General features: G+C 42.2%; 1 protein-coding gene across 2 annotated transcripts in view; it reads right to left on the bottom strand.

Annotated features, from left to right (window-relative positions):
* Positions 1 to 8989: 8989 nt before the first annotated feature.
* LOC121289233 (flavin-containing monooxygenase 5-like) overlaps positions 8990 to 24177 on the bottom strand; it is a 40532-nt gene continuing 25344 nt past the window's right edge. For both annotated transcript variants that reach the window (XM_041208458.1, XM_041208459.1), the window contains exons 5-9: positions 21705 to 21847; positions 17323 to 17510; positions 15102 to 15454; positions 14024 to 14096; positions 8990 to 10284 (exon numbers count right to left, since the gene is read on the bottom strand). In XM_041208458.1, the coding sequence (XP_041064392.1) occupies positions 9939 to 10284; positions 14024 to 14096; positions 15102 to 15454; positions 17323 to 17510; positions 21705 to 21847 (1103 nt within the window). In that variant the 3' untranslated portion in view covers positions 8990 to 9938. The remainder of the gene's footprint in view (positions 10285 to 14023; positions 14097 to 15101; positions 15455 to 17322; positions 17511 to 21704; positions 21848 to 24177) is intronic.

Genomic DNA, 24177 nt, shown 5'->3' with positions numbered 1-24177 from the left:
GTCTTACTTCCCTCCACTTCCTGCACGACAATCTTACCCTCGTGCCTCGCTCCTGTCAAATGCCCAAGAAGTGCAATCTAGCCACGGAGTGGAGGAACAGCAAGAGGGCAGTGATGATGAACATGTCCCTCGATTTCACACACTCAGCCACCCAGCCCATATACATACAGTCAATGTTTCCTCTAAGCTGCACATTGTATGGTTACACAGTCATTCAGAGCAAACTGTGCAGGGAACAGACTTCACTGAACCAATGTTCCTTTTTAGGTGCACGCACGTGTGGAAATTTTAAACGAGTCACACACAGCAAAGAGAAATTAGAAGAATCATTGCTGTTGCTGCACCTAATTTAGAGGACAGCACGTGTGGTGAGATAAAACAACACAAGAATAATAGCACTAGGAGCAGAAATAGGTCATTTGGCCCTTTGAGCCTGCTGCGATATTCAACAAGATCATCTACCTCAACTTAACGTATCACTGTACCCCTAACTCCCTGAGTACCCAAAAATCTATTGACTTTGGACTTCAATACAGTCATTGACTGAACATCCTCAGCTCTCTGGAGTAGAGAATTCCAAAGACTCACAACCTTCAAAAGGAAAACTCCTTCTTCTCTTTCTCTAGCTATCACTACACATACTGTCATTCACTTAATCCCTCACAGTACATCCTGAGGCATTTAGACATTGAGAAAGAGATGTGTGTGGAGTATCATATACAGCAAGAGGAGCTGATGGTAGCAGAGAAATCCACTGGCTGGAAGGTTAGTTGGTATCTCACCTTGGTAAAGGAGCCTGAGAATATGGGCCTGATCAGGCATCATTTTAAAGGAGCAATGCTTTCCGAATATTAGACACTGGAGTCAGTGCCAGGCAGCGTGCTGTAAATGGTGACTCAAGTGGGAGACTGCTGCAGTCACATATGTAGAGCCACATGTAATAATTTCACACATTGTCACCCACTGTGGATCTTGCAACAACTCCAGAAATATTTTGCAGCAAAACCACACTCCCCATATCCTTAAGGCAGCCAGTGCTTTTCTCACAGAGACATCAGGATGCAAGGATTGACTGATTTCATTAATGGAAACAGGGCTATGGTCAAGATTGAGACTAATAGGTTTTTGGAATCCAAGGGAACCAAAGGATATGAGGATTGGGAGGCTAAGTGCAATTGAAGTCAAAGATCAGCTGTTAACTTATTGGATGGTGGAGAAGACTTGAGGGGCTGAATGGCCTACTCCCGCTCCTATTTCTTATGACTGCACTCATGCCATCCTGTGACCATCCAGCAATAGGGGCTTGGTAGGATCTGGCACGGATGATGGTGGTGATTCCTGAAACTGTAACATATCCAGCCCTTTGCACCAGCATCTTCTGATGCACATGTGGCAGAAAGAATGGCCAGGGGAACATACAGCCAGTGAAATTGACACAACTGGTATGTGGGGAAAGAAAACCATCGCATTTCCAAGGTATTTGTATGCACTCACTGCAGACAGACACCTTTCCAATGATGTAGCCACAGGGAAGCTATGTGTAAAACGTATTCTACATGAATTTCTAGGTGGCAGGGGCGTGATTATTTGGGTGTTGTTTGGAAGATTTAAGGTATTTAACAGAATGTGCTTTTATCGATGACATGGGATGTTGCATACTAGTATGAAAAGAAAACAGCCCAAAAGAGAAAGCACATACACTGGCAGTGGCATCTCCTGACTCACGTAGCATATGCACACAAGGGAAAACCCTGTGAATCCAAGAGAGCTACAGAGACTGCTGGAGAAGTAGAATTGTCAGCAGCTCAGCGATTGTCACAACTTTCTGCTGCTCCTCTTTGTCATCCTATTCTCTCATTTGTTTACTGGCAGCAAAGTAAAATCTAAAGCCAAAACAAAAACAGAATTACCTGGAACAACTCAGCAGGTCTGGCAGCATCGGCGGAGAAGAAAAGAGTTGTCGTTTCGAGTCCTCTAAAGCCCTTGTTATCATGTGTTTGCAAGTTGAGAGGAAGCAACCTGAATGATAGCTCACCAAATGCTCTCGTAAACAAAGCCTTTAGGTTCCTTAGTAGGGACCTAGGGAATAGGAGCGGCAGTAGGCCATTTGGCCCCTTGAGCCTGCTTCTCCATTGAATTAGATCAAGGCTGATCTTCCACCTCAATGCGGTTTTCCTGCACTATCCCCATTTCCCTCATGGAAACCTATCGATCTCTGTCTTGAACATACTCAATGACTGGACCTCCAGTGCCCTCTGGGGTAGAGAATTCCAAAGATTCACCACTCTCTGAGTGAAAAAAATCCTCCTCATCTTAGTTCTAAGTGTTCTAAACCCTTTATTCTGAGTCTGTGCCCCTGGTTCTGGAACCCCCAGCCAGGGAAACAACCTGCATCTGCCCTGTCGAGCTCAGTGAGAATTTTGTATGTTTCAATTATATCACCTCTTTTTCTTTTGAACTCTGGAGAATATATGTCCAGTCTCCTCCATCGCTCCTCATAGGCCAATCTCACCATCCCAGGAATCAGTCTGGTGAACCTTTGTTGCACTCCCTCTATGGCATGTATATCCTTTCATAGATAAGGAGACCAAAACTGTATACAATACTCCAGGTGTGATTTCACCACGACACAATACAATTGCAACAAGACATCTATTTCTAGCTCTGCACTCAAATCCTTTTGCAACAAAGACCAACATTTGTCTTCCTAATTGCTTGCTGCACCTGCATGTTGACTTTCAGTGACTCATAGACAAGGACACCCAGGTCCCTTCGTACATCAACACTTCCCAATCTCTCACCACTTAAGAATTACTCTGCATTTCTGTTTTTCATACCAAAGTGGATAACTTCACATTTTTCCACATTATATTCCATCTGCTATGTCCTTGCCCACTCACATAGCCCGTTGAAATCCCCCTGAAGCCTCTTTGTATCCTCCTCGCAACTCACATTCCCACCTAGCTTTGTGTCATCAACAAACTTGGAAATATTATGCAACAACTCAGCAGGTCTGGCAGCATCTGTGGAGCAAGAAACAGAGTTAACATTTCGAGTCCATACGACTCTTCTTCAGAGCTTCTCTTCGGCTCTGAAGAAGTCATACAGATTCAAAATGTTACCTCTGTTTCTCTTTCCGCAGACGCTGCCAGACTTGCTGAGTTTTTCCAGCATTGTCTGTTTTTGTTTCAGATTTCCAGCATCTGCAGTATTTTGCTTTTATCTTGGAAATACTATATAAGGTCCCCACATCCAAATCATTGATATAGATTTTGAACAGCTGGGGCCTAAGCACTGTTCCTTGCGGTACCCCACTAGTCACAGCCCGTCACCCTGAGATTGAACCGTTTATTCCTGCTCTCTGTTTCCTGCCTGTTAGCCAACTCTCAATCCATGCCAGTATATTATCCCAATCCCATGTGCTCGAATTTTGTTTACTAACCTCTTGTGTGAGACCTTACTGAAAGCTTTCTGAAAATCCAAATACACTGTATCCACTGGTTCTCCCTTATCTATTCTGCTACTTATATCCTCAAAAAACTACAGCAGTTTTATGAAACATGGTTTCCCTTTCATAAATCCGTGCCGACTCTGCCCAATCCTACCATTATTTTCTAAGTGTCCAGTTATCACATCCTTTATAATAGATTTTGGCATTTTCCCTACTACTGATGTCAGGCTAACAGGTCTGTAGTTCCCCATTTTCTCTCCCTCCTTTCTTAAATATTGGGGTTACATTTGTACATACGAGTAGACCACTTGGACCCTCCAGCCTGCACTGCCATTTAACAAGATCATGGCTGATCTGGTAGTAACCTTAAATTTACATCCTGCCTACCCCTGATAACCTGTCACCCCCTTGCTTACCAAGAATCTATCCACCTCTGCCTTAAAAATATTCAGACTCTGCTTCCACCGGCTTTTCAGGAAGAGAGTTCCAAAGACTCTCAACCCTCTGAGTGAAAAAATTTCACCTTATCTCCACTTTAAATGGGCGACCCCTTCTTTTTAAACAGTGACCCCTAGTTCTATATTCACCCACAAGAGGAAACATCTTCTCCGCATCCACCCTGTCAAGTCCCCTCAGTATCATATATGTTTCAATCAAGTCACCTCTTACTCTTCTAAACCCCAGTAAAGACAAGCCTAGTCTGGTCCAACCTTTCCTCATAATACAACCTGCCCATCCAGGTATTAGTCTGTAAACCTTCTCTGAACTGTTTCCAATGCATTTACATCCTTCCTTAAACAAAGTGACCATCACTGTGCACAGTACTTCAGATGTGGTCTCACTAATATTCTGTATATTGAAACATAACCTCCCTATCTTTGTATTCAACTCCCCTCACAATAAATGCTAACATTCTATGAACTTTTCTAATGACTTCCTGTACCTGCATACTAGCCTTTTGTGATTCATGCACTAGGGCACCCAGATCCCTCTGCATTTCAGAGCTCTGCAATCTCTCACCATTTAGATATGCCTCTTTTATTCTTCCTGCCAAAGTGGACAATTTCACATTTTCCCTCATTATAATCCATTTGCCAGATCCTTGCCCAATCACTTGACCTATCTATATCTTTTTGTAATCTCCTAATGTCCTCTTCACAAATTAGTTCGCTACCTGGGTGTCATCAGAAAAACTTGTCAACCATCTCATCTATCCCTTCATCCAAGTCATTTATATAAATTGTCAACAGTTGAGGTCCCAGCACTGATCCCTTTGGCACACCACTCGTTACATCTTGCCAACTTGAAAAGACCCATTTATGCTTACTCTCGGCTTCCTATTTGCCAGCCAATCTTCTAGCAATGTCAATATATTACCGTCTATACCATGAGTCTTTATTTTCCGCAATAACTTTTAATGTGGCACTTTATCAAGTGCCTTCTGGAAATCTAAGTACAATACATCCACCGCACATGTTACTTCCTCAAAGTACTCCAATAAGTTGGTTAAACATGATTTCCCTTTCACAGAACCATGTTGACTCTGCCTGATGACTTTGAACATATCCAAGTGCCCTGCCATAGCTTCTTTAATAATAACATCTGTCATAGGGAAAATATTAGAAGCTAAGTTAACTGGCTTGTAGTTTCCCACTTTCTGTCTCCTTTCCTTTTTGAATAATGGGCCTGCATTTTACTTTTGGTAAAATGCACGTGCAATCGGCAGGCCAAGAAGTGGTCAGGCAACGGGCCCCTGATGGCAATTTCACGCTGGCTGGCCAATTAACGGCCAGCCAGTGTGAAACGCACGCTGAAAAGCTCAGTGCTGCTTGGGAGCGGGGAGGGGTGGGTGGGGGAGAAGGCGGGTGGTAACGTTTCCACGGGCACAGGTGAGAGCTGTGAGAGAGCTCCCCGAAGGCAGACCTGAAAATGCTCAAATAAAGGTTTGAAAAGCTGCAAAAAAATGTCCATGCATCACAATCACCTGAAAATATGGCTGATAAAAATGCTGTCCACGTATTTATTTTTATTATATTTCATAACAGAAATATCATCCTGCCTTTGGATGAGGTTTGATGAAAAATGTAAAGGCCACCTGGCCAACTTGCCCGTCAGCCGACCGCAAGGTGGGATGGGCCATGATAAATCAACAAAGAACAAAGAAAAGTACAGCACAGGAACAGGCTCTTCAGCCCTCCAAGCCTGCGCCGATCATATTGCCCATCAACTAAAACATTTTGCACTTTCGGAGTCCATATCCCTCTATTCCCATCCTATTCATGTATTTGTCAAGCTGCCTCCTAAACACCACTATCGTACCTGCTTCCACTACCTCCTCTGGCAGCAAATTCCAGACACTCACTACCCTCTGCGTAAAAAACTTGCCCCGCACATCACCTTTATAGTATTCTCCTCTCACCTTAGATCTATGTCCCCTAGTAATTGACTCTTCCACCCTGGGAAAAAGCTTCTATCTACTCTGTCCATGCCACTCATAATTTTGTAAACATCTATCAAGTTGCCCCTCAATCTCCATCGCTCTAGTGAGAACAGTCTGAGTTTCTCCAACCTCTCCTCATAGCTAATAACCTCCAGACCAGGCAGCATCCTGGTAAACCTCCTCTGCACCCTCTCCAACGCCTCCATATCCTTCTGGTAATGTGGCGACCAGAATTGCATGCAATATTCCAAGTGTGGCCTAACCAATGTTCTTTCCAATCGAAGACAATTGCGCTGTTAATGGACTTAATTGCCCTCTTAATTGTCGGCGGGCACATGCTTCCAACTTTTGCGCATGCCAGCCGAGCAAAATATCACGAGACTACTCGGTGACGTTGGGGCGCTCACCTGACGCCTTCTCACGCGATTTTACACCCAATCGGGTCAGATGTGCACCCACCTGCAGGACATAAAATTCAGCCCATGGAGTTACATTTGCCATCTTCCAATCTAATGGAATTGCAGAATCTTGGGAGTTTCAGAAAATTAAAACCCCCCAATGCATCAACTATCTCACCAGCTACTTCTTTTAAGACCTTAGGTTGAAGTCCATCAGGACCCGGCTACTTGTCAGCCCGCAGTTCCAACAACTTACTCAGTACCACTTCTCTGGTGATCGTAATTTTCCTGAGTTCCTCCCTCCTTTCCATTTCCTGATTTAAAACTGCTTCTGGGATGTAAACAAACACGAGCTGCTGAAACCCACGTTTGAACTAGGGACCTTTAGATCTTCAGTCTAGTGCTTTGTCAACCAGGAATGGGAGCTATTCCTGCCACCACTCTTCAGGCTGCTCTAGTGTGTTCCCATGATGAGATTTTCAGCATCTAGTAGATTTAAAACTACTGTAGAATTCCCTTAAGAGCCATCCAGGTATCTGAAGTGCAACTTTAACTGTTCAGGGGTGTGCTCAATGATTACTGGCATCTCATTTTACCTGTGTTCAGCTGGCAAGAGAATCTGAGTGGAGATGAGGAGATTTTTTAATGCAGTCAGTTATTATGATTTGGAATACACTGCCTGAAAAAGTAATGGAAGCAGATTCATTAGTACATTTTGAAAGGAAGTTGGATATGTACTTGAAAAGGAATAGCTTACCGTATGAAAGAGCAGGGGAATCAGATTAATTGGAAAGCTCCTTCAAAAGAGCTGGCACAGGAGCAATGGGTCAAATTGTCTCTCTGCACTGTATGATTCTGTGATTTTACTGCAAGCTTGGTGTTTTCACCGTGATAAATTCTCTAATCAATGGGATATGCTTTGCCCTTCATCCTTCTCAACACAGGAGTGACTCTCATACAGAGTGTGGCTTCTATGGTGTCAGTGTTCAGTATTGCGAATAACCCCTGCCTTAACATCATGCAGGTCAAAGCCACAATCTTTGGCAATGCACACGATGCATTCATTTTGAGATGGCCCACTATGACCTGCTGTTCAGCAACACCAACTGCCTAAAGAGCTGGATCACGGGGAATTGATATTTCTTTGAAAAAAATCCAAAGAAGCCAGTTGTACACCCAATCCCACTCAGATTAGAGGAATCGAGAGGTGGCAGCAGCAGGAACGCAAAGGCCTCAAAACCGTCAGAAACTTGCATTCATATAGCACCTGTGGCATAGTAAAAACCTCCCTAGTCCCTTCAGAGGAGCATTAACAGACAACTATTAAAGTAGTAAAGCAAATTGCCACACTTGATCATTTTCATTCCTGAGATGCCAGTGTAGGTGGGAATGTAGAATTTGAAACACAAACAGATCAGCCATGATCGGTGCAGCAGGCTCGATGGGCTGAATGGCCTACTCCTGTTCCTATTTCATATGTTCATATTTAAAAAACTTTCCACCTGTAAATGACTTGGTTATAACACTCACATCATTAATATAAAATAGATCCACAGCCCTTCCGGGTTTCAGTTTATATTACAAAACATGAGGAGCCATTTGGAAAAAACTATCGGAACTCAACAGATGGTGCAATTAATTTACTTGCTCATTATTCCGATTGTTTCAAAGAACTAAGCTTTTGAGACATGTATAATTTGGGATCAAATAGGAATTTAATTAGCATTATGCTATCAGTTACAGTTTTGTTGAAGATTTGCTGGTTCTATACCTATATCCAATAATTTGTTGCATCATGTTCCTGGTAAACTGCTCAGTTCATCCCCATGGCTGTGGATTTCACTGGATAAACCACCAGTCAAATCCTCAGTGAAATCAAAGACGATGAAAGAAAGCTACTAATTATAACAATCTGCATGTACCATAATTACACAAAGGAAAATGTCAGTTGTATTCCCCGCACAAACATCACCCATTGATTTACTTCAAAATAGAACCTAAACAGCTGCAGGCTTTAAATAATTGCATATCTGAACATCATCAGCTAAAAATCTTTTAGAACTGTCTCAACATTTCACATACAAGGAATTAGTATGTAGGCAAACACAAAGCCAATCTGCACATAGCAGCATCCCACAAGTAGAAGACTGAGGGAAAAAGTTGTTTCTTTTTTTAGGTGGTTTAGTTGAGGGAGGAATGTTGGCCAAGACACCAGAAGGATTCTACTCCTTTTGAGAGACTTTCAGCATCCAGCTAAATTACCAGAAAGGGGGTGTGGATTTTATGGCCACCGCCGCCCCCCCACCCCCCCCAAACCGCTGAATTGGCAGGAGTGTGGAGAGGGGGCACGTAAGATGGAATGGGTGGCAAGCCCATCGTCTCCCCCACCCCCCCCCTCAACTTACCACATAATACAGTGGGTGAGCAAGACAACAGCCAACCCACCCACCCTTACACCAATTGAGGCTCTTAACTGGCCAATTAACGGACCGTTAAGGGCCTGCTCCTGCCCCACCGCAATAATATGTGCAGCTTGGGAAGGCAGAACGAAGGAGGTCAGCCTGTTACTTAACCACCTCAGGTGAAAAGGCAGGGGGGGGGGGTTACCTCCTTTGTGACTGCCCCTGCACGCACCCCCCCCCCCCCCACCCCGGTCTCCAAATCACCGCCACCCCACTTCCCCCCCCCCACCCAACCCTGCACCCTCTCCCTAGGATCCCTGAATCCCTCCCTGACCAAGAACCCTAAACTTACCTCTTAAGTCTGGTCGCCATGGATCTTCTCCTTGGTACGGCTTGTAGTCCTTGCAGCTGCTACTATTGAGTTCTGGTGCTGCTGAGACTACTCTGCTGCCAGCCAATTAGAGTGGCTGGGAGGGCAGGGGGCGCCGGGGTGGTGAGAGCAACATGTCCCTGTAAAATTCAGCCCAGGGAGTGGATTTCCTCTAGTCCTACACTGGGGTATATGTTTAGATTGTGAGCTCTAATCTTTTGAAGAGGGTTGCAATTGTTACCAACTGAACCAAGTTGAGGATCTGTGGGATGCGTGTTTTATTTCTTCCTCTGGAATTAAGTATAACATTTTTTTTAAAGAAACGTGTAAATCTTTATCCTTTAGTGTGTAAAAATTACTATTACTTTCCCCACCCTTCCACTCCTGAAATGTCAGCTGGAGCACAGGTTCACAAGCACCCAGCAGTACCTCAGCCAAATGGCTATCCTCATCATCCTGCACAAAGTGTTGCAATAGAAAAATCTAGTTCCCAGAGCATTTTCAAAAATGATTTCTAATTTTCCATTTTTTAAAACACCTCAGCTGAATGCACTGCATGTTGTAGCTCATGAATAAAAAGGACATGCAGTTTGTAAATTAGCAATTATTAACACCACATGGAACATGTTGTTCATTAAAGTAAAGCACCCACAGTTGGCATGCTGCTTCTTGGCGAAATGTTCCTTAAATCAAAAACAACAGCTGAACCAGATGTAAAACCTGATTCATTCAAGGCACTGAGTCTTCAGGAACAAATTCCACAGGAATCAAATACATCACATGAGAGGTAATCAATGCTATGATTAAAAACAATCAGAATGTGAATCTCTAACATTAATTGATTGAGAAAAACTCCTGAGGAAAACCTTCTGACTAATTAGAGAAACAGATAAACAGCACCAAGAGCAACTAACAAAGCCATGAGTTTCAGCAGCATTGACAAAGAAGCTTCTTGCTGATTCTTAGTGAGCACACGCGTTTTGGTTGGTTTGATGATGCGCTCCCACTGTGTGAAGATGGTCTCTCGAGCTTTTGGCCATTTTCCGGGCCCAGTCAGTCGAAACTGGTACGGTGAACAGGGACCAAAAAAGACCTGAAATGCCAACTGTGGATCACTGAAGAGGAGCTGCTTCATGTTGGGCTTCACACCAATCTGCTCTGCTAATTCATCCATGTAGGGTATGTAATCAACTTGAATAGTGTGCCTTTGGGAGCTGACATACCTTATAAAGAGAAAGAGACACAGAGAGATACACGACTTAAAAAATATCTGACTTTGCCTTGAATATTCAAACCCTGGTTCCCTGCAGGCTATGACCTCATGGTGAGGGACTGTTCCAAGGTGCTGGCAGCCTTCAATGCAGTGTGCATTCTTGCTATGAATGTCTAGCAAGTTGATGGCTAATGTCACAGCCAAGCTCATCTCATTTCCTCACTCAGTGTACACCCATTTTCCACCATGTGTCACTGGACAGTGAACATTTTCACTAGCTTTTCTTTCTACTGGCACTCTTTGAGATCAACAAACGCACTACCACCCTGCAGTGTGCTTACCGGTGGTTGACTACCATGGAAGCTCACTCACAAATCTCAAATGATATAGTCCTCAACATGAACAAGAAATAACCTTGGTCACAAACAGGAGCAAAATAGTGTAATTATAACTTTTTAAAAAAAATATTGTTTCAAGGCAAGAACAATCAATATTTTCTCAGATCTTTGAAACATATTAGTTGAGGTCCCATGACACTGCACATGGTGAGTCAGGTCTGGTGGTCTTCAGGTGAAGCCACAACAACAACTGTGCATTTTAAAAAGCATCCTAAATGTAGTAAAACATCTCAAGGTTATTTGAAGCAAGAACACAGAAATTAATTAGACCAGAGTATTTAGATACAAGTCAATTGCCATTTTAAAACCTTACACTCGCTCCTGATTTTAAATTATTACTAATAGATAACCTCAGGAGTGTATTTGTGGTAGGGCAGAAGGATTTGTTTTTTTTCATTGTTTTTACAGGGAGGGAAAAGCACTTAAGCCAGTGAATCACATTCCATTTTTAGTTAAATATATTGTGATTTTTCATGATGCATCGGGGATTGAGTTTCGTAAATGTCCATTATTCCGTGAAAAGCAGGAAGGATAAAGGAGTGGTCTTTTAACCCGTTACCCTTATTTTAAAGAAAATATTTTTATTCTTCTATCATCTTCAAAGCTGAATGAACACAGGCAAGATGTTACATGAGATGCACGAATTGAAGATGGATACCGGAGTCCTACTAGTGAGGCAAACTATCAGAAGTGAACAGCGATATACTGCACCCACCCACCTCCCCACCCCTTCCCCTACTTCCACACCCACAGTTCATTGCTAGCACCACCTGACTGCCCCATGTGTGGAACAGACACATGGGATAGATACCTTCAGTTTTGTCCCAGGCCAGTGGGCTGGGTGCTTCCTACAGGTTCTGCAATGGCAGGCCGCTGCCTATTCACCCACTCCCTAACTGAAACAGATGCAATACATTGAAAATTGGTTCTACTGCCTCCCCCGGCAGGTGGTGCATTACATGATTTCCCATCTCTTTCCCTCACCTCGGAGTGGGTGAAACACATGAATGAGTACACTCTCACCCTTTCAGCTTTTTTTATTCTTTCCTGCTCCTGTCTGCCTTAATTAAGTAACTCTGTATTTCTCCCCTCAGAGGACGTTATTTGAGACTGATTTAATCGCTTTCTATTTGGGGAGACCAAGAGGGCATGGAAGTGTGATGGGAGTGGGCATGGAAGTGTGATGGGAGTGGGCATGGAAGTGTGATGGGAGTGGGCATGGGGATGGATCAAAGGCAGGAGGCACATGAGTGATCTGCCTCTTGGGCAGGTTTCCATGCAGCATGTGGATTCCTGGGAGTTAGGGGTATCAGCAGCAAGCCCAGAGTGGGGCACATAGTGTTTGAGTGTTACGTAAGGACTTTTGATCGCCTTCTCCACACACTATTGTGTTGCTGGTGCTTTTCCTTTTTTATATACCTACCACTTCACTCACTGTTCCAGAACAGCTTTGCCCAATTCAGGCTTGTGGGGGAGGGGGCGGTCAGAGCCAATCCAGGTAGGCACTGGGTACACTCAGGACATACACGTGCACAGGTCGTTGGATGGTGGGTGGAAACTGGAGCACCAAGTGGAAACCCACACAGGCACAGGGAGAACGTGCAAACTCTACACAGACAGACACCCCAGGTCCCTAGAGCTGTGAGGTTGCAGCGCTAACCACTTTGTCACCATGTCACCCAAATACCTACCAGATAACTTCAAATCCACAGAACTTTCCTGCACTGTCTCTACTGATGTCAAACTCCCTCTCTTTCCTCTCACATACAGGCATCCACTTCCTTTCCCTTGCCTGACTCCCTTTTGAACAGCAGGATGACCACCCCTATATTCTGAGACATTTAATAGTGCACCGTTCAGCAGACGCAAGTTTTGAATCAACGCCAGGCTGCTGATATATTTTCCCTCTGCATTCACACACTGGCAACTAACAGAAAATTTTGTTTTGCATAACTCTGCCAATGTGACACCCTAATCCACATAATACAACACATTTGATTATTAACTGCTCCATTGTGTAAGTCTGACTTAAAATGCACCAATCAGATAAAAGCTGCCACTGACATTTCCAGATATTGCCTTTTCTTCATATTATGCTGTTCCAATGGCTTGTCATTGGGATTATCTCAACATTTGGGCTTCAACAGTTCTTGTGTTACCACTCAGGAATTTGACAGGTCCTAGGTGCTAGGTTTCTCTTGTGATTTTATTCCCTCAGTGTTCTCATTAAATTCCACTGACGCTAATAAAAAAAACTTGAGGGAAGAAATAGTGCTTTCAACAATATTTAGTAAAACGTAATGAAGAGAGTGAGTCGATATGGGATATCTTCACTACAGATTATAAAATACATAGCCATAGAACTGAAAAGCAAAGAAGTGTTATTAACCTTGTATAGAACCTTGGTTATACCTCACTTAATGCAGTCTATCTCTGCATTATGACAATGATATACAGATACTAGGGGAGAAAAAAGATACACAAGAATAATACTGGAACTGAGCATATGTACTTTTCAGGAATGGCTGACCAGACTGGGGCTCTTTTTCTAGAAAAGAGAAGGCTAAGGGGTGACCTGATAGAGTTCTAAGGGGTAGATGAGGGGATTATGTTTCCACTTGTAGAAGAGTTCAAAACTGGAGGATATAATTCACCGTGTCACCCAAATACCTACCAGATAACTTCAAATCCACAGAACTTTCCTGCACTGTCTCTGCTGATGTCAAACTCCCTCTCTTTCCTCTCACATACAGGCATCCACTTCCTTTCCCTGGTCTGACTCCCTTTTGAACAGCAGGATGACCACCCCTATATTCTGAGACATTTAATAGTGCAGCGTTCAGCTGATGCAAGTTTTGAATCAATGCCAGGCAGTTGATATATTTTCCCTCTGCATTCACACACTGGCAACTAACAGAAAATTTTGTTTTGCATAACTCTGCCAATGTGACACCCTAATCCACATAATACAATACATTTGATTATTAACTGCTCCATTGTGTACGTCTGACTTAAAATGCACCAATCAGATAAAAGCTGCCACTGACATTTCCAGATATTGCCTTTTCTTCATATTATGCTGTTCCAATGGCTTGTTAATTTAGGTAATTTAGATAATTTAGGTGAGATGTTTTCACCCAAAGAATGGTTAGAATATGAGATGCACTACCACAAGGGTTTGTTGAGACAAGCAGCACAGATCCCTTTAAAGGAGAAGGGAATGGAAGGTAATACTGTAGGGGTATATAAAAGGATAGGGGGAGCCTAGTTTGGAGCATCAACTCTGGCATAGACCTTTGGGCCAAATGGCCTGTTTGTGCTGCAAATTCTGTTTTCTATGTACTATAATACCTTTTGGCCATCTTTTCTTTCTTCTCCAGTATCTCTGCCATCATGGTGCTGACAGCAGGCAGTTTAGCCAAACCTGGAAAATTAAATAAGAAAGTAAAAGAACATTATTCCACATAAGGTATCAGGTTTCTCTCATCAGAATTGTAGAAGTAAGTGCAGTTACAACTTGTAGCAGCACAGTGCTGTCTTTGACAGAAACTAATATGTTTTAACTTGCTGCTTGACCAGTGATTAAATCACCAGGGATTGATATAAAGGTAGGGATTAATCACATGATAAAGGGCCTTCTTTGAATTCATTACATCAACTGCGAGGTTTTTTCTTAAATTAAGAAGCTAGAGTGAAGGGCCAAAGCCCTTGCTGCAGGACAAACCAGAGTTGGAAAAAGAAAGAAATTGAGGTAAATTGGAACTTAGTGATTCAGTGGCAGTCTGATAATCCTAAGAGTTAAGCCATTCTATCATTTGGAACAGCTCGGAAAGAATAAGTTAAAAGCAGATGGAATGACTGCTGGCAAAGTCTCTAGCAATCACATTTATTCCCCGCTCAGTTTCCCTCTAGAAGCTGCTAACTATTGACAGTCCTCTGGACCTTCAACCAGGAGGGTACTCTGCATGTATTATTCAAGACAAGTCAACACCAGTGAGCTACTTGGTAGGCCAACGCGGTCAACTCAATATTGCTCTAATTCAGTATCCATACACAGTCCTTCCTGAGCTCACCATCACTTAGCAATCTAGAGCAGGAATTGCTGACTAATTATGTCCCTCCTAATTCGGGACCATTTGCATCCCCCGATTGAGAAGGCAAAGAAATGTACAACCAAAGAGGTTCAGCTTAATGCAGCACATGCTGCACGCTGGGGATTGAACCTGCGATCTTCTGGCCTGTGTAGCTCAGTATCCAATGGGGCATTTAAGGAGATAAATCATCTTCACTTTGGCAACAAGATATCTAAATACTGATGTCACCTCAGAAATACACCTTGCTACACATTATATTGCTTTGCTCAGCTCTATGGAAATCACATATGAAAATGAAGGACAAAAAATATTAAGCAACGCAAGCATCCTCATACCTTTAAAAATTCTTGTGGCCCAACGTGCTTGAAGTTCAGATATTGGCATAATAGCTCCTAATGGCTGGACGAGGCCAATGATGGCCAGAGTTGGCTGCTCCAGCTGAGGTGGAAAGACATACTTGTGGAGAGAAACATGGTTTTTGTTGACTTTAAGAACAGACTCATCCAGAAATGGAAAACCGAAGGCGTATCCCGTTGCAAAAACAACAACATCGATATCTTCCACTGTGCTGTCTTCAAAGATGGCAGCAGTTTCAGTAAATTGTTTCACATTAGGTTTCACAAGTACCGTTCCTGATAGGATGCGATTTGGTAAATCATCGTTGACGGTTGGATGTTGGCTGAGAAAACTGCAATAGAGGTAACACCTCACAAATAACAACTGGAATACAGTGGTGTCATCAACATTTCATAAATTACAGTCCAGGTGTACCAAATGGCAGCACCCAGTGAATGTACAAATATTGCCAGCTAAGTGGAGGTCATGAGGGTGGAGGTTCCCTTCACATGATTTCCCCAGAGGGTGAAAACCCAGGAAGTGTGAAGACCACAGATTTAGTGCTACCATTAGGAAGGACAGAAATTGGAAGAGGATAGATCTGAGACTGAGGTGGGCACTTAGAAGGAGTTTGAGGCAAGGTACTAGATGATACACATTCTACACTCTTACTGATGACCAACACTTTTACCATTTTACCAGGAAAAACAAATTGAGTGGGGAAATAAAATCAGCTAAATCTGCTTTGGTGAGAGACAACTATTACAAGACTATTTTCTTAAAATAATAACTATACCCTGAAGGTTAGCGAGTTTATCTAGTCAGTGCTTGATATATACAGAAAATGAAAGTTCCCAGGTTCACTCCATGGTCTGTGTGAATTTACTTGACCTGAGCCAGAGTAACAGGGCTACAATTGGTGGCAGTGCCTCTGGGTTAGGGAAAAGGAAAGATTAGGACTCTTGTTCCTGATGGAAATATGCGCATGTTTGTCTTGTGAAGATAGGACAGACTTTGGCTACAATGCAGCCATGATTCTAGGTACAAAAGGGCATTCAGGATCTATGGAACATTACTACAGGAAATAATTGATATTCTTGAGAAAATAGAGGGAAAACAGGTTAAGAAAATAAGTAGTTAAGAAGGTAATTGGAGAAACGACTGAAGGCTGGGAGACCATAAAAAGCAATATAAATTTGCCAGTAATTGCCAAAAGAAAAATCTGTCCCCAAAACAACGCACATTTATATAACCTCTTTAATGCAGTAAAATGCCCAAAGCATTTCCTCTGAACATCATCAGATAAAATCTGACACCGAGTCATGTAAGGGAATATTGGCCTGGATTTTATATTAAGAATTACAGTAAGGGTCAGTGATTTTATATTAAGAATTACAGTAAGGCTATCAGTGTTCACTTTTATTTTGGCATGACTCAGACACCAACCTCTGATATCTACATATGCACAGTCAAATGGGGAAATCAGGAGGTTGCTGCTCTTCCGCAGCTTTTGCTACACCAGTACCTTGTTAATAAAAAACACATGAAGCGTATGCATTTGCGATACTTACCAACAAGATACACCACAAAAAGTTAGGACTAGTGCATTCCGGTGTAAGTGAACTTTAAATAATGTGACAAGTCTTAATTATTGCCAAACAACTTCTCTGGCACTGAAAATTTACTTTTCAAGTATGGAGTCTCATTCCTTCAGATTGTAATTATTGAAGACTTTAAAAAAAATTTTTTTTTTGGTCTCTATCTCTCTTAATCCCATCTTTCTTTCTCCCTCTATTTCTGTACATGGCTTTAGATTGAAATGAATATTCTAATTGACACTTCCTGGTTTCTACTCTGCATGTCTCAATGAGGATTCTTCAATCAGATTGGGTGAAGAGATACGCTCTTGAGATGTGCTATTGCTGGCCCTGTTCACACACAGCACAGACCTCAGGTAGAGGGCACCACGCTGAAAATGATCTCTCAGAACTGCAAGTTACCACACAAAAGACCATGGAAAGTCTGTGGGGAGTTGTAAGCATATTGAAGAACAAGTGCCATTCCTTTGCCACTGACCACAAAATCTGGGCCATTAGGATAGGTCATCAGAAGCTTGGTCAAAGAGGTAGGTATTAAGGTGTGACTTAAAGGAGGAGAGAGAGACAGCTATGCCACATTGTTCAAATTTCATAGAACAGAATGTTGCCAGGTACTACAAACCTGTGGCTAGGCTGAAGGCCATAGTTTGCATGACTAAATCGACTGTTTTGGGCCCTTTCAGCATACCAGGTAATAACAGATGAAGGCCAAAAGACATTAATGCGACGGGAAAATTGTATGTCTCCAGGTAATCCTCTTTTACCCACTCTGTTTATTATCCAGGCACCTCTTCTTGTACTCAGAAATACCTACAGGACATGTCAAGAACATAAGGACAGTGAATTTTAAAATCTTCCCCATGTTCATGCACAGTTAAACACTAATATTGTATCTTATTTTCTACAAAGGAGAACCAGATATGTACTACTGATTCTGGGGGAAAGCAAAAACAAGCTCACTAGATTTCCCACTTTTAATCATTCTCCAGTAGCTCCTGTTGGAATATTGGAAAGGATATAAACATCATGGGTGAAATGTCATGGGCACCTCTTAATTGGTCCATGAACCACCTATCATTTTCCTGTCAAATAGGTTTCAACTTTATTGCTCTTTAGTCATTCTCTTTAGTCTCTTAGACTGACTCTTGAGTCAGTTATTGCTCTTTAAAAGTCCCAGACCAGCTTGCCATAATTCAATTAACAAACCTCCTTTTTAAAATCATGATTTATAATCAGTTCCGGCATCCTTCCATCTACGGATGATGAAGGACATGCAGCAAACAATCCATTTCAAATGGGGTGTCTTCAAATGACGTTGCTTTGCTGATGGCTGAAGAGATCAATTCTTGAGAGACAGGTTCTACCACAAGTGCTGTACTTGGAGCTTCCAAGCGTCATTGAGAGTTGTTTTCAGCATTGGCATCAGTTGCCAAGCCACTGTAGCCACTGGTCATCATGGAGGTGCATACCAGCCTACAGGAGGTGTCGCCGTTTTCCTCTGTCATCAACTAGTGACTCCCACGTGCGATAATTGATGTCTAGGGCCTTCATGTCATGTTTGTAAGCATCCTTGAAGCCGAGCTTTGGGCATCCTACTGGACGCCTGGCTCTGACTACCTCACCATACAGAAAGTCTTCGGTGTGCGACCATCTTCCATGCTGTGGACATGCCCGAGCAAACAAAGTAATGGTCCAATGATGCAATAACCTTGTTAAAATTTGAAATTAAGGGTTTTATTAGGGTAGATGTGCAAGAAGATGTTTCCCCTTGTGAGAGTCTTAAACTATGGGCCATAAATGTAAGATGATTCAACGGGAGTTCCAGAGAAATTTCTTTATTCAGGCAGTGAAATATGGAACTTGTTACCATCGTCAGTAGTAGAGGTGAATAGCAGAGATGCATTCATCTCCATATGAGGGAGAAAGGAACATAATGATATACTGATAGGGTTAGATGAAAGGGGGATCAATGGAAGCTTGTGTGGAGCATAAACACCCTTATGCCTACTGGGCTCAAATGGCCAGTTTGTGCTGTAAATTCGATGTTTTTCTATGCAATTGTTGTTCATGCAGTAGAAGTATTTCAGAATGCTGAAACAAAAGGTGGGCACATTTGTTAAATAGCTGATCATAGTAATGAGTGTAACCCAGGTTAAAACAGGAAATACTGTACTAGAAATGCGCATCAAGTCGAGTCAACTAGGACATGAAACAGACCTGCAACAACAACTTCTATTTATATAGTGCATTTCATGTTATAAGTGTGCCAAGGTTTTTCGTAGGAGCAAAGAAAATTTGACACTGAGCTACAATAAGTGAAAATGCAGCAGATAACCAAAAGTTTGATCAAAGAGGTGGGTTTTAAGGGGTTTCTAAATGGAGATAAGAGAGGCAGTGAGGGTTAAGGAGGGAATCCTAGAACTCGGGGCCTTGGCAGTTGAAGGAACTGCCACCAATAGTGGAGCAGTTAAAATCAGGGATTCTCAATATGCCAGAATTAGAGTCAAAATATCTTGGAGAGTTTGAAGCTGGAGGAGATTAGAGATATGGAGGGGGGAAGGAATTTAGAAACAAGGATGAGAACTGTAAAATCAAGACAGTGCTTAGCTGGGAGCCATTGTAAGTCAGCGAGCATGCAGCTGAACAGGACATGGTGTGAGTTAGGACATGGGCAGCAGAATTTTGGATGATCTCAAGTCTTCTAAAGAGTGGAACATGGAAGGCTGGCCAAAAGTGCATTGAAATAGTCTAGTCTAGAGATTACAAATGCATGATGAGGATTTCAGAAGCAGATGGACTGAGGCAAGGGGTGAAGTCAGCCGATGTTATGGAGGTGAAAATAGGTCATCTTGATGATGGTGTGGGTACGTGGTTGGAAGCTCAACACGGTGTTAAACATGGCTCCAGTATGCTTCAGCCTGAGAGAGGGATGGAGTCACTGGCTGGAGAATGGAGTTTGTGGCAGGTCTGGTGATAATGGCTTCAGCCCTACCAATATTTAATTGAAGGAAATTTCTGCTTATCTAGTCCTGGATGTTATTCAAGCAGTCTGACAATTTAGAGACAGTGAAGAAGTAGTAATTAGGTAGAGGTGGGTGTTGGAAACTGATGTTGTGCCTTTGGATGACATTCCCAAGGTGCAGCACGTGGATGAGAAATAGGATGGGACCAAGGATAGACCTTTATGGAGAGTTATCAATGACTGAGCGTGAAGAGAAACAATTGCAGGGATTTTTCTGGCTACGGTTAGATAGATAAAAATGGAACCAGGCAAGTGCAGTTCCACAAAGCTGGTGAACCGTGGAGATGTTTTGGAGGAGGATGATGTGGTCAATCATGTCAAAGACTGCAGACAGATCGAGATGGGCGAGCATGGAAAGCTTACCTTTGTCACAAACACATAGGATGTTACTTGTGACTTTAAGAGCCATTTTGGTGCAGTGCAAAGGGAAAACCTGATTGGAGGGATTCAAACATGGAACACCAGGAAAGATGGGCACTGATTTGGTAGCCTCATAGGCTTTGGAGAGGAAGGTGAAATTGGAGATGTGATGGTAGTTTGCTAGGATAGAGGGTCAGAAATACTGTGGTGAATGGAGGGTCAAAGTCTATGCAATTTGGGTTTTGAAAGTGCAGTTGTAAGTGAATTGAGAGAGTTTTTCACAAACGGTGAACACAGATGTAGAAACTGGGTCACAAACTGTCTTTCTTCTAATCTGCTTATTTCTGTCATTTTCTGCCTTTATTTCAGGTTTTTAGCATTTGTAGCTTTTCTTTTTAATCTCTAAACCTGGCCAATTCATACTAATCCTTACTTTCCTGAATCTGGATAAATGGTGGATGCCTCATTGCATCCTGTGAATTTAAGATAATGACAACACAAACCAAGCGGCCATTCTAGTTATTACTTTCTTTCTACATTTAACTACAGAGATTTAGCTTCCAATAGTTTCCTCGGAATACATATTTTCCATTCCCATACACAATAATTAGATCACATCTTGAGTACTGTGCCACACCCTTGGCAATTATATACTTGTCTTGGAAAGAGTGCAGTGCTGATTCCACAAAATGTTACCAGGACTCCAAGCAACATTCCTTCTAATTTCTCCTTGCTATGTGCGGCCCATTTGTTGTACTGCACAGTCTCTTTAAGATTGCCCTGTAGCGGTGCAGTGCGCATCTTCAAAGGACCACTGCTTGATCACAGCCATGCACCCACGCAGTTCAGAGAAAACACTGGTTCCAAGGGTTAAATTGTGAAAGAGATCACATAAATTAGCCTAGTGATTTGGTTGAGGTAGTTGGGATTTTGAAAGGAATTGATGGGGCGGAGAGAGAGTATTTTTTCTGCTGATGAAAGAGTCTAGGACAAGACGACATAATCCTAAAATTAGTCAGTCCATTCAGCAGTGATGTTAGGAGACATTTCTTCTGCAGAGAGTGGCAGAAGTGGGTGGTAGAACTCTCTCTCTCCAAAAAAAAATAGATGCGAGCTTCATTAGGAATTTAAAATTGGAGATAGATATATTTTTGCTAGATAAGGGTTAAAAAAGGTTGGAGAGCCAAGGTAGGTGATGGAGTTAAGAGAACAGCAGCTATGATCTTATTGAATAGTGGACAGGCTTGAGGTGCTGAATGGTCCACCCCAAGTGAGTTCTACCACCCACTTCCGCCACTATCTTCAGAAGAAATGTCTCCTAACATCAATATTGAATGGACTGACTCTAATTTTAGGATTATGTCATCTTGTTCCTATGTAATTATCCATTGTTATTTGTTGTCACATTCCGGACATCATTGTTTACTATGTAGCTTTGTGCCATGTGACAAGAAGTGGGGTAGAGAAGAAGTGCTGTCAAAGCAGGTTATAACAGATCAGGTTTGGAATAGTAGCAGGTGACAGACAAAGTTTCAGCGAAAGCTAGTTGATTCTTTTACAGGCAGTAACCATGTTCAACAATTGTGAAAGGTGAGATACCTTTATTATGAGTTGATCCTTACCTGTTTAGCATGTCGACTGATTTCAACTGCAAGGTCACCCCCGGAGTTTCCAATTCCAATTATTACCACTTTCTTTCCTTCAAACATCAGGGGTCCTTTATATTCCTTACTGTGCATGTATTGACCCTTGAACTTTTCTATGCCTAGTTAAAAATGAGAGAGAGAAAGCCAAAGGAATGTTAATTGCTCAATACATAATTCTGTCTGGTAATAATCTCGATATAAACAGACTAAAAGAATTTGTGTGTTTGTGTCTGTGCAGGAAATAGTCATAATCAATTTCAGCACAGGAGGAAGCTATTTGCCTCATCGTATCTGCAGATACTGGCTTCTCTATCAATCCAATTCAAATACCTTATTCTTTTCCTATTCCCTTTAATATTTTTGCCCTTTATTTAACTCCTGCTCAAATGCTGTGATTGATCAGCTTCTGTCTACCTGGGGTAGACTTATCCTGGTGACACATCAGCCTTAAAGGTGCTTTTAGTAGTTTCCTTCTCAACATGAATTCATGCTCCCCCAACATCCTCCTCCAGTCTTTGTCTTTCTCCTTCATTTACTTCTCAAAAGGCAGATGCAAAATCTGGTACATATCTCTTGACATTGTGTTTTCTACAATGCAATTCCATCTCTTTTTGAAGCTATCCCCTCTGCTTTCTATTTATCTTTTTTATGTACTGTCCATTTATCCTTCTAGTGTCCCTGATTTGCTTCTCTTCCCTGCTTTTTTGTATTTTTTGTTTTCTTCTGTATTATGAACTTTAATTTTAGGATATTCCTCCTTAATAGACCTCATTTTTGATCTGCTGGCCCAGATTTTGCAATATTAATGATGGTGAAACTGTCAGTTACTACTCTGAAAATAGCAGCAACTTCTGAACTCTGCACATGTGCAGCTGCACGTTGAGATCCAGAAGTTGCTGTCCAGAATGCTTATCAATTAGAAATCATTGAGCCGATGAAAACTTCGACTCTTTTATGCTTTTAGTCTCACTGTAAAAACCTTTGAAGAAGTTACACATTGTTGAATGATATGTAACTGAATTTTTAAACAGTATACTATGCTCATGATTACTGCTAAATAGCCTCACTGGTCTTGAAAGAGTACGTTTTATATGTTCTATATCACATGTCCCCATGAAATTTCTCATTTAAATAAAACATAAAGTTTGTTTAGGAGATTTTAGCTTCTAGCTTATGTCCATGTGCACGTCCTAATCATTTTTTTCACTATCTGTAAAATTTAAAACTCAACAGTGAATCATTTTACTGCTATTACCTTCCTGGTTTGACGTGAGAATACTTTACTGTGATTGGCTGCTTAACTTGCTCGATGAGATCATTGTTGCTCGATGCCTGGAGATCTCCATGACTTGGCACCGGGTTCAAACTGAGGCCAGGAAAGGTGATAGCGTGCTAGGGTCATTGTGGGCAAATATCTCAGGACAGTGACGAGTGCTATTGCTTCACTGCTGACTGCAAAATTCAGACCACCAGTGGGTGAAGACAATGTTAAGAGAAGATTTGATGGAGACATTCAAATCATTAGTTGTATAGGCAGAATAGATAGGGAGAAACTATTCCAGTTGGCGGAGGACACTGTTTAAAAATGATTGGCAGATGAGGAAAAATGTTTTTATGCAGTGAGTGTTTAAGATCTGGAATGCACTGCCCTCCATCCCTCCCACCCACCCCCCCCCCCCCCACCCACTTCCCCCCTACCCCCTCCCCAAGTTGGTGCAGGCAGAGCTTTCAGAGGGTATTTGGATAAGCACCTGAAGAGACAAAATTTATAGGGTTACGGGGAGAGGGAGGGGGAATGAGACTAGCTGAGTTGCTCTTGCAGATATGATGGGCTGAATGGCCTCCTGTGCAGTAACCATTCTCTGATTCTACCTTTATATTAATCTATGACACTGTCTGCAAAACCAATTTTAGAACTGGACAGCTGGTTGAAAAGTCCACCCTAACGTTCTAGTACCTTCAGGTCCCCGTTTTTTATCCAGAGACAAGTCTGGCCCTACACTGTTCTTCAATGAATGTTTCAACAGTGTACCATTTTTAATTCAAATCTGATTATTTTGATTTGTTCATTAATACAAATGGAAGGTGCAGTAAAAAAATGCCTCCCACTGAAAATTTGTTGCTTACTTCAAAATCACAGAATCAGAATCTTTACAGTGCAGAAGGAGGCCATTCAGCCCATCGAGTTTGCACTGGCTTGCTGAATGAGCTTCTACCTAATTCCACTCCCCTATCTTATCCCTATAACCTTGTACATTCTCTTTTCAGATAGCAATCCAATTCCCTTTTGAATACCTCAATCGAACCTGCCTCCACCACCCTCTCTGGAAGTTCATTTCAGACTCCAACCACCCTTTGGGTAAAAAATTTTTTCCTCACATCATTTCTACTCCTTTTGCCCATTATTTTGAATCTGTGCCCTCTAGTTCTTGATGCTCTCTTGAGAAGG

The sequence above is a fragment of the Carcharodon carcharias genome, chromosome 16, assembly GCF_017639515.1.
Source record: "Carcharodon carcharias isolate sCarCar2 chromosome 16, sCarCar2.pri, whole genome shotgun sequence".
Classification (NCBI taxonomy): Eukaryota; Metazoa; Chordata; class Chondrichthyes; order Lamniformes; family Lamnidae; genus Carcharodon; species Carcharodon carcharias.
This window is presented reverse-complemented; position numbering and strand designations above follow the sequence as displayed.